At 50.0% G+C, this 15144-nt stretch overlaps 1 protein-coding gene and 1 long non-coding RNA gene across 2 annotated transcripts in view; one reads left to right on the forward strand and one right to left on the reverse strand.

The window, feature by feature from the left end:
* The window catches only part of LOC130360882 (calpain-13-like), a 110053-nt gene that overhangs the window by 73769 nt on the left and 21140 nt on the right, over positions 1 to 15144 (forward strand). The window contains exons 14-15 of the mRNA XM_056563427.1: positions 6036 to 6238; positions 13765 to 13792. Coding sequence (XP_056419402.1) covers positions 6036 to 6238; positions 13765 to 13792 — 231 coding nt within the window. The remainder of the gene's footprint in view (positions 1 to 6035; positions 6239 to 13764; positions 13793 to 15144) is intronic.
* Positions 1 to 15144, reverse strand: part of LOC130360883 (uncharacterized) — a 32183-nt gene that overhangs the window by 6940 nt on the left and 10099 nt on the right. The gene's annotated exons all lie outside the window — the stretch shown is intronic.

A 15144-nucleotide genomic window follows, 5' to 3' on the forward strand; every position in this document is an offset into this window, starting at 1 on the left:
CAGGAAACGCCCAGTTTAGAAGCAAATCCCCATAGCAAACCTCTTCTAAACTGGGCGGCTCCCAAGACAGGTGTCAACAGAGAGGATTTAGACAGAAAAGAACAACCTTAACTTCAGAAGCTCATAAGTACTGAAAGGATTAAGATTTTTTAAAAGAAGTAATTTACAAATCTGTTTAACTTTCTGGAGCCAGTTGATATATATAAAAAAAAGTTTTTCCTGGAATACCCCTTTAAGTTTCCACTTGGGTTTTTCCTGGCAGTTTTTGGATATCTCCCACTGCAATTTTCGAGCCAAAGCCAGAAATGTATTCAAAAGGAATAGGACATATAAAGGAAGGACTTATACTTCTCCTTCCTGCCGGATCCACTTCTGACTTTGGCTCAAAAACTGCCAGAAAAAAAAAAAACAAGTGGAAACTTAGCCTAATAGCGACGCCTGTGATCTGCATGTCATACTGAATAACAGTATTTTCCTTTACGTCCTAACCAGTAGCACAGATGGGGTATTCCACCCCCCGCGAACTGGTTAGGACAGATGGAAGTTTTATTGAACATAATTAAACAATCAGTGAAAACACACCCACAACACCCTGTATAAGTAAGAGGGTCATCCTCTGTCCCATTGTGTTATTTTCTGTCCTCCCGGACAGTGGGACAGATGGTGACCCCCTTACTCCTGTTATATGAGTAGGGGGGGTTCTTTCTTACTTGCAAATTTGGGCATGATTTGCGCCCATCTGCTTCTGTACCACGGAGCCGCGACTCCAATCGCGGCCCCGGCCGGAAGTGCGTCAGCGGCGTCTGACGTCACTTCCTGTTTCTCTCTTCGCTTCTCGGCTCGGTTTTTTGTGCCGTTTTTGCTAATAATGCGGCGAAACCGAGCGGGGAGCCTCTTTCTATAACCCTCTAACTTAGGGTTCCTTTTTTTCCTGTTTTTTTAAGCAAGATTTCTTTATCCCTCCATAACTCCACCTTGTGGGCGGAGTCTTGTTTTGGCGCCAGCCAGGGGGATATTTAAACTCCCCCTAGGCTGTCATTCAGCCTCCTAGAGCGCAGAGCTGTTGGTACTTCCACAGTCCTGTCTTTTTGAGTCTAGTAGTGCATCCTTGCGGATACTACTGTTTCCCTATATATATCTCTTACCTGGTCTCTTGCTGAGAACTTTGGGTATTTAAAATTATATTTTAGCTAGCCGCAATTTTTTTCTTGCCGCTACATTATCTAATCCTCCTCTCATATTTATCTAGATATGTCGACCGAGGGCTCAGGGGATCGTGAAGGTTTGGCAAAAAGATCCGCCAAGCGCAAGCACCTCTCTTGCCATGACTGCAATACTCCCCTTGAGGATAATTATGAATTTTCCAGGTGCCCTCCTTGTAGGGCTAAGTCTCTACCTTCCCATCAGACTGAGCCTACAGTCCAAGATATGTATGTGTGGGTCTCCTCTAACATGTCGGCCATGCAAGCCTCTATTGAGGAGCTGAAACACGTTGTCTCTCAGAAACGCGCCAGACCTTCTTCACCTCCCAGAATGGAGACGTCTGTGGATCAGGAGAGAGAAGATTCCAAGTCCTTCTCTTCGGATGAGGAGGTCGCTGCCTCCTATTTCTTTCCGCTGGAAAAGACCCAGCGTCTTCTGAGATCCATCCGGTCGGGGGAGCAGGATGTTGATCCCGGGGAAGCCTCTACCTCCACCTCTAAGGGACCTAGGGTCTTTAAAGCGGATGATACCCTTCTGTCCGTGCTTAGAACGGAATGGAAAAAAACAGAAAAGGGTCCAGTCTTAACCAAAAGATTTAAGACCATGTTTCCTATACAGGAATCTCAGCTTTCCTCCTGGGGCCCTGTCCCTAAGGTTGATATGGCAGTTGCCAAACTGTCCAAGAGGACAGTAGTCCCTTCTGAGGATGGGTCTTCCTTGCAGGATCCAATAGATCGGAAGGCTGACTGTGCCATGAGCCGCTCCTACTCCACTGTTTCTGCGTCTGCATCAGTGGCGATAGCTTGCTCAGAGGTAGCAAACTTTTTAAAGACCCGCCTTTCTAACATCCAGTCGGATTTGGACCAGGGGGTTCCTAGGGATGAAATTCTTTCATCCTTCAAGACGACCAATCTGGCCGTTGATTTTTTGTGCGATGCTTCCACCCAGCATCTTAAATTGGCCTCCAAGTCTATGGCCCTGGCTTCCCCTGGATGACGTCCTCTGTGGTTAAAACCTTGGAAGGTCGACAACTCTTCCAAGAACACCTTATGTGCTATGCCTTACGAACCCGGCATTCTTTTCGGAGCTGAGTTGGACCGCATTATGGAGGGACTTTCTGACAAGAAAGGCAAGTCCCTCCCTTATTCCTCCTTTCGTGGTCGAGGGCGGCGTTCTGGGGGCGGATCAGCCCCCCAGCCTAAGCCTCAGAGAGACTGGGGTAATCAACGCCGGGGCGGAAAACGCTCCCGTGGCCCCAAAGACAACAGAAAGCTCTGACTGCGGGCTTCTACAAAGCTCTGGGTTCCTTGCCGAGGTGACCTTTCCAGTTTCCCATCCTGCCCCCCAGATTCCAGTTGGTGGTCGTCTTCACCATTTTTTAAGCGCCTGGTCCCTCCACATTCAAGACCCTTGGGTCCTGAGATTAATCTCGGATGGTTATTCGATAGACCTCGAATCAATTCCCCCATCCAATTATGTGGAGACAAGAGTTCTTTCACCAATCAAACAGGGGGCGCTAGAAACTTACATTCTGGAATACATCCAGAAGAATGCCTTAGAGGAAGTTCCTCTTGCAGAGCGGGGGTCAGGAATTTATTCTCCAGTCTTCCTAGTTCCCAAGGTAACAGGAGACTGGCGGATGATTATAGATCTGAGATATCTCAATCAGTATGTAAAGCACAAACGCTTTCGTATGGAAACTATTCAATCTGTGGTCAACCTCATTTCGCCAGGGGATTACCTGGCTACTCTGGATCTAAAGGATGCTTACCTTCATATTCCTATTCATCCGGTATCCAGAAAGTATCTAAGGATCGCAGTTCAGGTAGGGGGAGTTCTAAAACACCTCCAGTTTGTAGCCCTCCCGTTTGGAATTTGCCGCTCTAAGGCTCCAGGGGCTCAGCATTGTTCCCTACCTAGACGATTGGCTCCTCACAGCTCCTTCTTCTGCGATCCTAACCCAACATCTGCAACTAGCAGTATCCTTCCTTCACCAGTTAGGGTGGATAGTCAATTGGGCCAAATCCAATTTCCTCCCAACGACCTCAGTGAGGTTCCTCGGCTTCATAGTCGACTCAATCTCCATGACACTTTACCTCTCTCCCGAGAGGAAATCTCGGGTTCAAGAATCGGCCCTTTTTCTCTCTGTACCCCGGAGAGTATCCATTCGCACTCTCATGCGGATGTTGGGACTTATGTCCGCTACCGTGGATGCGGTTCCTTGGGCTCTTTGGCATCTACGCCCTCTTCAATCAGAGGTGCTCGCCACATGGAATCTCAGGCCCTCGGGCCTAAACAAGTGCCACTCCCTGTCTTATCGAGTCCGGTCCTCTCTCAGATGGTGGTCTCACCTCGAGGACGGCAAGTCAATGATCCAACCCTCTTGGATCATACTTACCACCGACGCGTCCCTTGTAGGTTGGGGAGCGCATCTCTTGGATCTGTCAGTGCGGGGATCTTGGTCTCCACAGGAGAGAGGGTTAACCTCCAATCTCCTCGAGATTCGAGCCATCAGATTAGCACTCCTCCACTTTGCTTCTCTTCTTCAAGGGAAAGCAGTAAAGATCCAATCCGACAGCATGACGGCTGTATTGTACATCAACAAGCAGGGAGGCACTCGATCACAAAGCCTCCTCAGAGAGGTGGGTCTGATCTTGGATTGGGCAGAGAGGAACCTAACCCATCTGTCGGCAGTTCACATTTGGGGATCTCTCAATGTGATCGCCGACCGCCTGAGCAGAGGACTTTCAACTGGAGAATGGTCTCTCCATCCAGAGATATTCAAACAAATAACACTCAGGTGGGGTATGCCGGAAATAGATCTTATGGCAACGAGGTTCAACACCAAAGTGGTGAGATTTTGCTCCCTGTACAGGGAAGACAACCCAGTAGCAATCGATGCTCTCTCAATCCCATGGAGGTTCAGGCTGGCCTACATCTTCCCTCCAATTTCCTTGATCCCAAGGGTATTGATGAAAATCAGGCAGGACCAAGCCTCTGTCATAGCCATAATTCCATTGTGGCCCAAGAGAGCTTGGTTTACCCAACTGTTGCAAATGAGTCGGGGACAATTCTGGAGGCTTCCCCCAGAGCAAGCACTAGTGTCGGGGGACACTCACAGCTGCTCAAATCTTCAAATGTTCAAACTGACAGCCTGGAGGTTGACCAGTCCCTTCCACATCTAGAAGGGCTTTCTAGTGCGGTCTTGAATACCCTCTCGCATTCCAGAGCGGAGTCCACTAACAGAGCCTATAAAAGAATTTGGACAACTTTTCAGTCTTGGTGCTCCAAGAAACAACTACCTGGACAGAATCCAGCTGTTGCCACAATCCTCAACTTTCTCCAGGAGGGATTAGACAAGAATCTATCTCCTTCCACACTCAGAGTTCAGGTATCAGCCATCTCTGCCTTTCTCAATAAACCATTGTCTCAAACATTCTTGAGGGGATCCTCAAGGTTAAAACCTACAATTATACAACCTGTCCCAGCATGGGACTTATCGATGGTGCTGCTCAAGGGGTTAGCATCTCCCCCCTTTGAGCCCTTGGAGGAGGTGGACATGAAACTTGTTACCATTAAAATAACTTTTTTACTGGCAATCACATCAGCCAAAAGGATTGGGGAACTTCAAGCGCTCTCGGCACTTGAACCATATACTAAATTTTTGCCAGATCGAGTGTTACTCAGATTTATGCCATCCTTTATACCTAAAGTTCCATCATTCCAAAATATTAATCAAGTTATATCCCTGCCAGTATTTTCTCCTCCTCCATCCTCCAATGAAGATAGCGCTCTTCATTGCCTAGATATCTCGAGATGCCTCCAGATCTATATAAAAAGATCTTTGGAGTTTCGGAAGGATGAAAATCTGCTAATTCTCTTTTCAGGACCCAAGAGAGGTCTTAAAGCTTCAAAACCCTCCATCAGTAGATGGGTAAAAGATGCCATTCGTATTTCCATGGTATCCCAAGGTAAGGAACCTCCTGAGTTTGTAAAAGCTCATTCCACCAGGTCTGTATCTACCTCCTTTGCGGAAAGGAGTCTTGTTCCCTTGGAACATATATGCAAAGCTGCTTCCTGGAGTTCACTCTCCACATTTATCACCCACTACAGACTTGACAGTAGATTGGCCGATTTCTCCTCATTTGGACGGAAGAGTATTATCTGCCGTCAGGCATGAGAGCCCTCCCTCATAGGGTTTCTGCTTGCCATTTCCCCATCTGTGCTACTGGTTAGGACGTAAGGGAATCGTTAATTTCTAACGATAATTTGTTTTCCCTTAGTCCTAACAGTAGCACAACTTTCCCTCCCTAGTTAAGTTATTTTTTTTTCTATTCTTTGTCTTTAGTTCTTCTTGTTACTACACAATGGGACAGAGGGTGACCCTCTTACTTATACAGGGTGTTGTGGGTGTGTTTTCACTGATTGTTTAATTATGTTCAATAAAACTTCCATCTGTCCTAACCAGTTCGCGGGGGGTGGAATACCCCATCTGTGCTACTGTTAGGACTAAGGGAAAATAAATTATCGTTAGAAATTAACGAATTTCACTAACACAGCACACTCCCTATTCGTGTTATGACAAGGCAAAGTGTTCTACACCCCTGTAGGCCAGAAATAGCCGGAAATTTTTTCCGGAAAATTCGGCAAATCGGCCGAATCGAACTTTTCAAAAAAGTTGCTCATCTCTAGTCCTGACCCTAACACCTGCTGCTTAGCATTCTGGGATTTGTAGTTTCGCAACAGCTGGAGGCACACTGCCTTACATGATTATTACGGTTATTGATTTCATGATATTATAATGGCGCTGACATTGTCTTTCTCTTTCCCAGCTCCCTGAATCTCAGGACAAATCTCCAAATACTTTCCTGACTCCGGAGAAAATGTCCAGTATAAAGTCTTTCAGGCAGCTGATTGTCACCGAGGTGTTACGATTGGCGCCGGGGAGATACGGAGTCATCCCTTACACCACCCAGAGGCAGCACGAGTCTTCATTCCTATTTCAAGTTTTCCTGAAGAGTAAAGACGGCACTCAGTGAGCAACTCTGCGGTAGAAAGGGTTAAATCCACAGGACAACTGTTCTTAAAGGGGTACTCCACTGCCCCAGCGTCCGGAACGTTTAGTTCAGAACGCTGGGTGCGGGGGTGATGACGTCACTGCCATGTCCCCTCGTGATGTCACACCCCCTCAATGCTAGTCTATGGGAGGGGGCGTGACTTCCGTCACGCCCCCTCCCATAGACTTGCATTGAGGGGGCGTGGTGTGACGTCAGCATTCGGAACTAAATGTTCCGGACACTGGGGCAGTGGAGTACCCCTTTAAAGCTACAGCATTTTATATACATTACATAGTATAGGGGACACTGCAGGGAAGCTGCCTGACAGGACAGCAAGGGTACAGGGGTATAACGCCTGTACTGGGCCACCACACCTATATGGCAACACATTGAGCCTGTATGGCAGCATAAGGAGCCTATATGGCAGCACAGGGAGCATATATAGCAGCACATGGAGTCTATATGACATCACAGAGAGCCTTATGGCAGCACATGGAGCCAAAGTGACAGCGCAGGGAGGCTATATGGCAGCACGGAGGCTATATGGCAGCACAGGGAGGCTATGTGGCAGCACAGGGAGGCTATATGGCAGCACAAAGAGCCTGTATGGCAGCACAGGGAGGCTATATGACAGCACAGGGAGGCTATATGGCAGCACGGAGGCTATATGGCAGCACAGGGAGGCTATATTGAAGCACAAAGAGGCTGCATGGCAGCACAGGGAGCCTATATGGCAGGGCTAAATGGCAGCACAGGGAGGCTATATGGCAGCACAGGGAGCCTATATGGCAGCACAAAGAGCCTTTATGGCAGTACAGGGAGGCTATATGGCAGCGCAGGGAGGCTATATGGCAGCAGAGAGAGGCTAAATGGCAGCACAGGGAGGCTAAATGGCAGCACAGGGAGGCTAAATGGCAGCACAGGGAGGCTATATGGCAGCACAGGGAGGCTATATGGCAGCACAGGGAGGCTATATGGCAGCACAGAGAGGCTGTATGGCAGCACAGGGAGGCTGTATGGCAGCACAGGGAGGCTATATGGCAGCACGGAGGCTATATGGCAGCACAGGGAGGCTATATGGCAGCACAAAGAGCCTGTATGGCAGCTCAGGCAGGCTATATGGCACCACAGGGAGGCTATATGGCAGCACAGGGAGGCTATATTGCAGCACAGGGAGGCTGCATGGCAGCACAGGGAGGCTATATGGCAGCACAAAGAGGCTGTATGGCAGCACAGGGAGCCTATATGGCAGGGCTATATGGCAGCACAGGGAGGCTATATGGCAGCACAGGGAGGCTATACGGCAGCACAGGGAGGCTATTTGGCAGCACGGAGGCTATATGGCAGCACAGAGAGGCTATATGGCAGCACAGGGAGGCTATATGGCAGCACAGGGAGGCTATTTGGCAGCACGGAGGCTATATGGCAGCACAGAGAGGCTGTATGGCAGCACAGGGAGGCAATATGGTAGCACAGGGAGGCTATATGGCAGCACAGGGAGGCTATATGGCAGCACAGGGAGGCTATATGGCAGCACAGGGAGGCTATTTGGCAGCACGGAGGCTATATGGCAGCACAGAGAGGCTATATGGCAGCACAGAGAGGCTGTATGGCAGCACAGGGAGGCTATATGGCAGCACAGAGAGGCTATATGGCAGCACAGGGAGGCTATATGGCAGCACAAAGAGCCTTTATGGCAGTACAGGGAGGCTATATGGCAGCGCAGGGAGGCTATATGGCAGCAGAGAGAGGCTAAATGGCAGCACAGGGAGGCTATATGGCAGCACAGGGAGGCTATATGGCAGCACAGGGAGGCTATATGGCAGCACAGAGAGGCTGTATGGAAGTACAAAGAGGCTGTATGGCAGCACAGGGAGGCTGTATGGCAGCACAGGGAGGCTATATGGCAGCACAGGGAGGCTATATGGCAGCACGGAGGCTATATGGCAGCACAGGGAGGCTATATGGCAGCACAAAGAGCCTGTATGGCAGCTCAGGCAGGTTATATGGTACCACAGGGAGGCTATATGGCAGCACAGGGAGGCTATATTGCAGCACAAAGAGGCTGCATGGCAGCACAGGGAGGCTATATGGCAGCACAAAGAGGCTGTATGGCAGCACAGGGAGCCTATATGGCAGGGCTATATGGCAGCACAGGGAGGCTATATGGCAGCACAGGGAGGCTATATGGCAGCACAGGGAGGCTATTTGGCAGCACGGAGGCTATATGGCAGCACAGAGAGGCTATATGGCAGCACAGGGAGGCTATATGGCAGCACAGGGAGGCTATTTGGCAGCACGGAGGCTATATGGCAGCACAGAGAGGCTGTATGGCAGCACAGGGAGGCAATATGGCAGCACAGCGAGGCTATATGGCAGCACAGAGAGGCTGTATGGCAGCACAGGGAGGCTATATGGCAGCACAGAGAGGCTGTATGGTAGCACAGGGAGGCTATATGGCAGCACAGAGAGGCTGTATGGCAGCACAGGGAGGCTATATGGCAGCACAGGGAGGCTATATGGCAGCACAGGGAGGCTATTTGGCAGCACGGAGGCTATATGGCAGCACAGAGAGGCTATATGGCAGCACAGAGAGGCTATATGGCAGCACAGAGAGGCTGTATGGCAGCACAGGGAGGCTATATGGCAGCACAGAGAGGGTATATGGCAGCACAGGGAGGTTATATGGCAGCACAAAGAGCCTGTATGGCAGCTCAGGCAGGTTATATGGCACCACAGGGAGGCTATATGGCAGCACAGGGAGGCTATATGGCAGCACAAAGAGGCTGTATGGCAGCACAGGGAGCCTATATGGCAGGGCTATATGGCAGCACAGGGAGGCTATATGGCAGCACAGGGAGGCTATATGGCAGCACAGAGAGGCTGTATGGCAGCACAGGGAGGCAATATGGCAGCACAGGGAGGCTATATGGCAGCACAGGGAGGCTATATGGCAGCACGGAGGCTATATGGCAGCACAGAGAGGCTATATGGCAGCACAGGGAGGCTATATGGCAGCACAGGGAGGCTATATGGCAGCACAGGGAGGCTATATGGCAGCACAGAGAGGCTGTATGGCAGCACAGGGAGGCAATATGGCAGCACAGCGAGGCTATATGGCAGCACAGAGAGGCTGTATGGTAGCACAGGGAGGCTATGTGGCAGCACAGGGAGGCTATATGGCAGCACAGGGAGGCTATATGGCAGCACAGGGAGGCTATTTGGCAGCACGGAGGCTATATGGCAGCACAGAGAGGCTATATGGCAGCACAGAGAGGCTATATGGCAGCACAGAGAGGCTGTATGGCAGCACAGGGAGGCTATATGGCAGCACAGAGAGGCTATATGGCAGCACAGGGAGGCTATATGGCAGCACAGGGAGGCTATATGGCAGCACAGAGAGGCTGTATGGCAGCATAGAGAGGCTGTATGGTAGCACAGGGAGGCCGTATGGCAGCACAGGGAGGCCGTATGGCAGCACAGGGAGGCCATATGGCAGCACAGGGAGGCCATATGGCAGCACAGGGAGGCTATATGGCAGCACAGGGAGGCTATATGGCAGTACAGGGAGGCTATATGGCAGCACAGGGAGGCTATATGGCAGCACAAAGAGCCTATATGGCAGTACAGGGAGGCTATATGGCAGCGCAGGGAGGCTATATGGCAGCAGAGAGAGGCTATATGGCAGCACAGGGAGGCTATATGGCAGCACAGGGAGGCTATATGGCAGCACAGGGATGCTATATGGCAGCACAGAGAGGCTATATGGCAGCACAGAAAGGCTGTATGGAGGCACAAAGAGGCTGTATGGCAGCACAGGGAGGCTATATGGCAGCACCGGGAGGCTATATGGCAGCACAGGGAGGCTATATGGCAGCACAGAGAGGCTATATGGCAGCACAAAGAGGCTGTATGGCAGCGCAGGGAGGCTATATGGCAGCACAAAGAGGCTGTATGGTAGCACAGGGAGGCTATATGGCAGCACAGAGAGGCTGCATGGCAGCACAGGGAGGCTATATGGCAGCACAGAGAGGCTATATGGCAGCACAAAGAGGCTATATGGCCGCACAGGGAGGTTACATGGCAGCACAGGGAGGCTATATGGTAGCACAGAAAGGCTGTATGGCAGCACAGGGAGGCGATATGGCAGCACAGGGAGGCGATATGGCAGCACAGGGAGGCGATATGGCAGCACAGGGAGCCTATATGGCAGCACAGGGAGGCTATATGGCAGCACAGGGAGGCTATATGGCAGCACAGGGAGGCTATATGGCAGCACAGAAAAGCTATATGGCAGCACATGGAGGCTATATGGCAGCACAGGGAGGCTATATGGCAGCACAGGGAGGCTATTTGGCAGCACGGAGTCTATATGGCAGCACAGAGAGGCTATATGGCAGCACAGAGAGGCTATATGGCAGCACAGAGAGGCTATATGGCAGCACAGAGAGGCTATATGGCAGCACAGAGAGGCTGTATGGCAGCACAGGGAGGCTATATGGCAGCACAGGGAGGCTATATGGCAGCACAGAGAGGCTATATGGCAGCACAGAGAGGCTATATGGCAGCACAGGGAGGCTATATGGCAGCACAGGAAGGCTATATGGCAGCACAGAGAGGCTGTATGGCAGCACAGAGAGGCTATATGGCAGCACAGAGAGGCTATATGGCAGCACAGGGAGGCTATATGGCAGCACAGAGAGGCTGTATGGCAGCACAGAGAGGCTATATGGCAGCACAAGGAGGCTATATTGCAGCACAGAGAGGCTATATGGCAGCACAGAGAGGCTGTATGGCAGCACAGGGAGGCTATATGGCAGCACAGAGAGGCTGTATGGCAGCACAGAGAGGCTATATGGCAGCACAAGGAGGCTGTATGGCAGCACAGAGAGGCTATATGGCAGCACAAGGAGGCTATATTGCAGCACAGAGAGGCTATATGGCAGCACAGAGAGGCTATATGGCAGCACAGGAAGGCTATATGGCAGCACAGGGAGGCTATATGGCAGCACAGGGAGGCTATTTGGCAGCACGGAGGCTATATGGCAGCACAGAGAGGCTATATGGCAGCACAGAGAGGCTATATGGCAGCACAGAGAGGCTGTATGGCAGCACAGGGAGGCTATATGGCAGCACAGAGAGGCTATATGGCAGCACAGGGAGGCTATATGGCAGCACAAAGAGCCTGTATGGCAGCTCAGGCAGGTTATATGGCACCACAGGGAGGCTATATGGCAGCACAGGGAGGCTATATGGCAGCACAAAGAGGCTGTATGGCAGCACAGGGAGCCTATATGGCAGGGCTATATGGCAGCACAGGGAGGCTATATGGCAGCACAGGGAGGCTATATGGCAGCACAGAGAGGCTGTATGGCAGCACAGGGAGGCAATATGGCAGCACAGGGAGGCTATATGGCAGCACAGGGAGGCTATATGGCAGCAGAGGGAGGCTATTTGGCAGCACGGAGGCTATATGGCAGCACAGAGAGGCTATATGGCAGCACAGGGAGGCTATATGGCAGCACAGGGAGGCTATATGGCAGCACAGAGAGGCTGTATGGCAGCACAGGGAGGCAATATGGCAGCACAGCGAGGCTATATGGCAGCACAGAGAGGCTGTATGGTAGCACAGGGAGGCTATGTGGCAGCACAGGGAGGCTATATGGCAGCACAGGGAGGCTATATGGCAGCACAGGGAGGCTATTTGGCAGCACGGAGACTATATGGCAGCACAGAGAGGCTATATGGCAGCACAGAGAGGCTATATGGCAGCACAGAGAGGCTGTATGGCAGCACAGGGAGGCTATATGGCAGCATAGAGAGGCTATATGGCAGCACAGAAAGGCTGTATGGAAGCACAAAGAGGCTGTATGGCAGCACAGGGAGGCTATATGGCAGCACAGGGAGGCTATATGGCAGCACAAAGAGGCTGTATGGCAGCGCAGGGAGGCTATATGGCAGCACAAAGAGGCTGTATGGTAGCACAGGGAGGCTATATGGCAGCACAGAGAGGCTGCATGGCAGCACAGGGAGGCTATATGGCAGCACAGAGAGGCTATATGGCAGCACAAAGAGGCTATATGGCCGCACAGGGAGGTTACATGGCAGCACAGGGAGGCTATATGGTAGCACAGAGAGGCTGTATGGCAGCACAGGGAGGCGATATGGCAGCACAGGGAGGCGATATGGCAGCACAGGGAGGCGATATGGCAGCACAGAGAGGCTATATGGCAGCACAGGGAGCCTATATGGCAGCACAGGGAGGCTATATGGCAGCACAGGGAGGCTATATGGCAGCACAGGGAGGCTATATGGCAGCACAGAGAAGCTATATGGCAGCACAGGGAGGCTATATGGCAGCACAGGGAGGCTATTTGGCAGCACGGAGTCTATATGGCAGCACAGAGAGGCTATATGGCAGCACAGAGAGGCTATATGGCAGCACAGAGAGGCTATATGGCAGCACAGAGAGGCTATATGGCAGCACAGAGAGGCTATATGGCAGCACAGGGAGGCTATATGGCAGCACAGAGAGGCTGTATGGCAGCACAGAGAGGCTATATGGCAGCACAAGGAGGCTATATGGCAGCACAGAGAGGCTATATGGCAGCACAAGGAGGCTATATTGCAGCACAGAGAGGCTATATGGCAGCACAGAGAGGCTATATGGCAGCACAGAGAGGCTATATGGCAGCACAGGGAGGCTATATGGCAGCACAGGGAGCCTATATAACATTAAGGGGAGTCTCCTCCCTTCCATAACAGATATAAGCCCTCCATTATATGGGGCCTTTATATAGAACCCCATTGCCTCCATATCTATAAGGAGGTCAGTATGGCCCATAAACCGCTTGGACATGTTGACAGTTTCATACAACTTGTTTCTTGTACCGTAATCCGGTTGCCTTTTACCTGTCGGCAGTGAGCTGCCCTCACTATTAGTTGCATTCTATATTTTGGCCAGTAGGGCTGTATACAGATTAAAGGGGTATTACAGGAAAAAACTTTTTTTTTTTTTTTTTTTTACAAAACAGAATTGTAAATTACTTCTATTAAAAATTCTTAATCCTTCCAATAGTTATCAGCTGCTGAAGTTGAGTTGTCCTTTTCTTTCTGACAACAGTTCTCTCTGCTGACACCTCTGCTTGTCTCAGGAACTGTCCGAAGCATTAGAGGTTTGCTGAGGGGATTTGCTCCTACTCTGGACAGTTCCTGAGACAAGCAGAGGTGTCAGCAGAGAGCACTGTGGTCAGACAGAAAGGAACAACTCAACTTCAGCAGCTGAAAGTACTGGAAGGATTGAGATTTTTTGACAGAAGTAATTTACAAATCTGTTGAACTTTCTGGAACCAGTTGAGATATATATATATATGTATGTATATATAAGTTTTTTTTCCTGGAATACCCCTTTAATAATAAATCGAAGACCCGCCACAATAACCTATCATACAGCTGTGTTGTTCTCCATAATAAGTAACCCATATTTATTATCTTTTTATTTTAGGATTATTGGTTCTCAGCAGAGCCTTAAGGTATGTATGACTGAGCCATGTCCCCCTGACACCGGCATCCAGAAGACCAGATATACATACATGGCCACCACTCTATTATGTCTATGGGGCTAAGTGGGCTTCTATAATTTAGGACAGTGTTTCCCAACCAGGATGCCTCCAGCTGTTGCAAAACTAAATATTCCAGCATGCCCGGACAGCCTTTGGCTGTCCGTGCATGCTGGGAGTTTTAGTTTTGCCACAGCTGGAGGCACCTTAGTTTGGAAATACTAACTTTGAAAAATGATTTTATTCCCTGGTGTAAAGGGTCAAAGAGCTACTCACTTCCCCCTCCCATTCCTGCTTGATTGACAGTCAACTGGAAGCCAAGCCCTGTTTCCAATTCTTATTCCTGCACTTTGCATATAAATTGTGTGCAGGTGGGATAGTTATAAACAGGGCTCAGCTTCCAGGTGACTTTCAAGTGGAGCAGGGGCAGGGATTGGAGGGGGAGCGAGGAGGCGCCTGTTTTTGGCAAGTAAGGGGCTTTTTGACACTTTGACACTAGAGAATAAAAGCATTTTTATTTGTTTTGAAAGCATTTGATAAATCTGTGTTTCCATAAACTTGTAAAATGATTTTATTCTCTGGTGCAAAGAGTTAAAGAGGTATTCCCAAGCCCCTGAAATTTTGAGGACTTGAATGCCTTTTTTTACTCCCCCTCCTATCCCTGTCCCTGCTAGACAGTCCCTGCTGTGACAGTAAACTGGAAGTGAGCCCTGTTGCCAAATATTGCAAAATTTGTCTGCAAAATGCATGAATAAAATTTAAAAATGGGGCTTGGCTTCTAACTGACTGTCAATTAAGCACAGACAGGGATGGGAGGGGGGATGAGGAGCTCTTTGAGCAAGAAGCTTTTTAAACCTTTATACTAAAGGCTGTCCGGTTATGCTGGGAGTTGTAGTTTTGCAGTAGCTGAAGGAACCCCAGTTAGGAAATACATAGAAAAATTATTTAATTCCCTGGTGTAAAGGGTAAAAGAGTTCACCACTTCCCCCTCCCATCCCTGTCCCTGCTTAATTGACAGTCAACTGAAAGCCAAGCACTGTTTCCAAATATCATTCCAGCACTTTGCATACATATAGTGTGCAGGTGTGATATTTGGAAACAGGGCTCGGCTTCCAGCAAACTTTTAATCAAGCAGGAACAGGTAAGGAAGGGGGCAGGGCCTTGGGAACGCCTCTTTGACACCTGGCACCAAAGAATAAAACCATCATATATGACATTATGGAAGCTCAAGCAGATAGGGCAAGGAGAAGCATGGAACCTTTCATATATTTGTCTGTGCTTTTATAACATAGAAAAATGCTTTTATTCTGTGGTGTAAAGAGTCA

The sequence above is a fragment of the Hyla sarda genome, chromosome 3 (genome assembly GCF_029499605.1).
Source record: "Hyla sarda isolate aHylSar1 chromosome 3, aHylSar1.hap1, whole genome shotgun sequence".
Lineage (NCBI taxonomy): Eukaryota > Metazoa > Chordata > Amphibia > Anura > Hylidae > Hyla > Hyla sarda.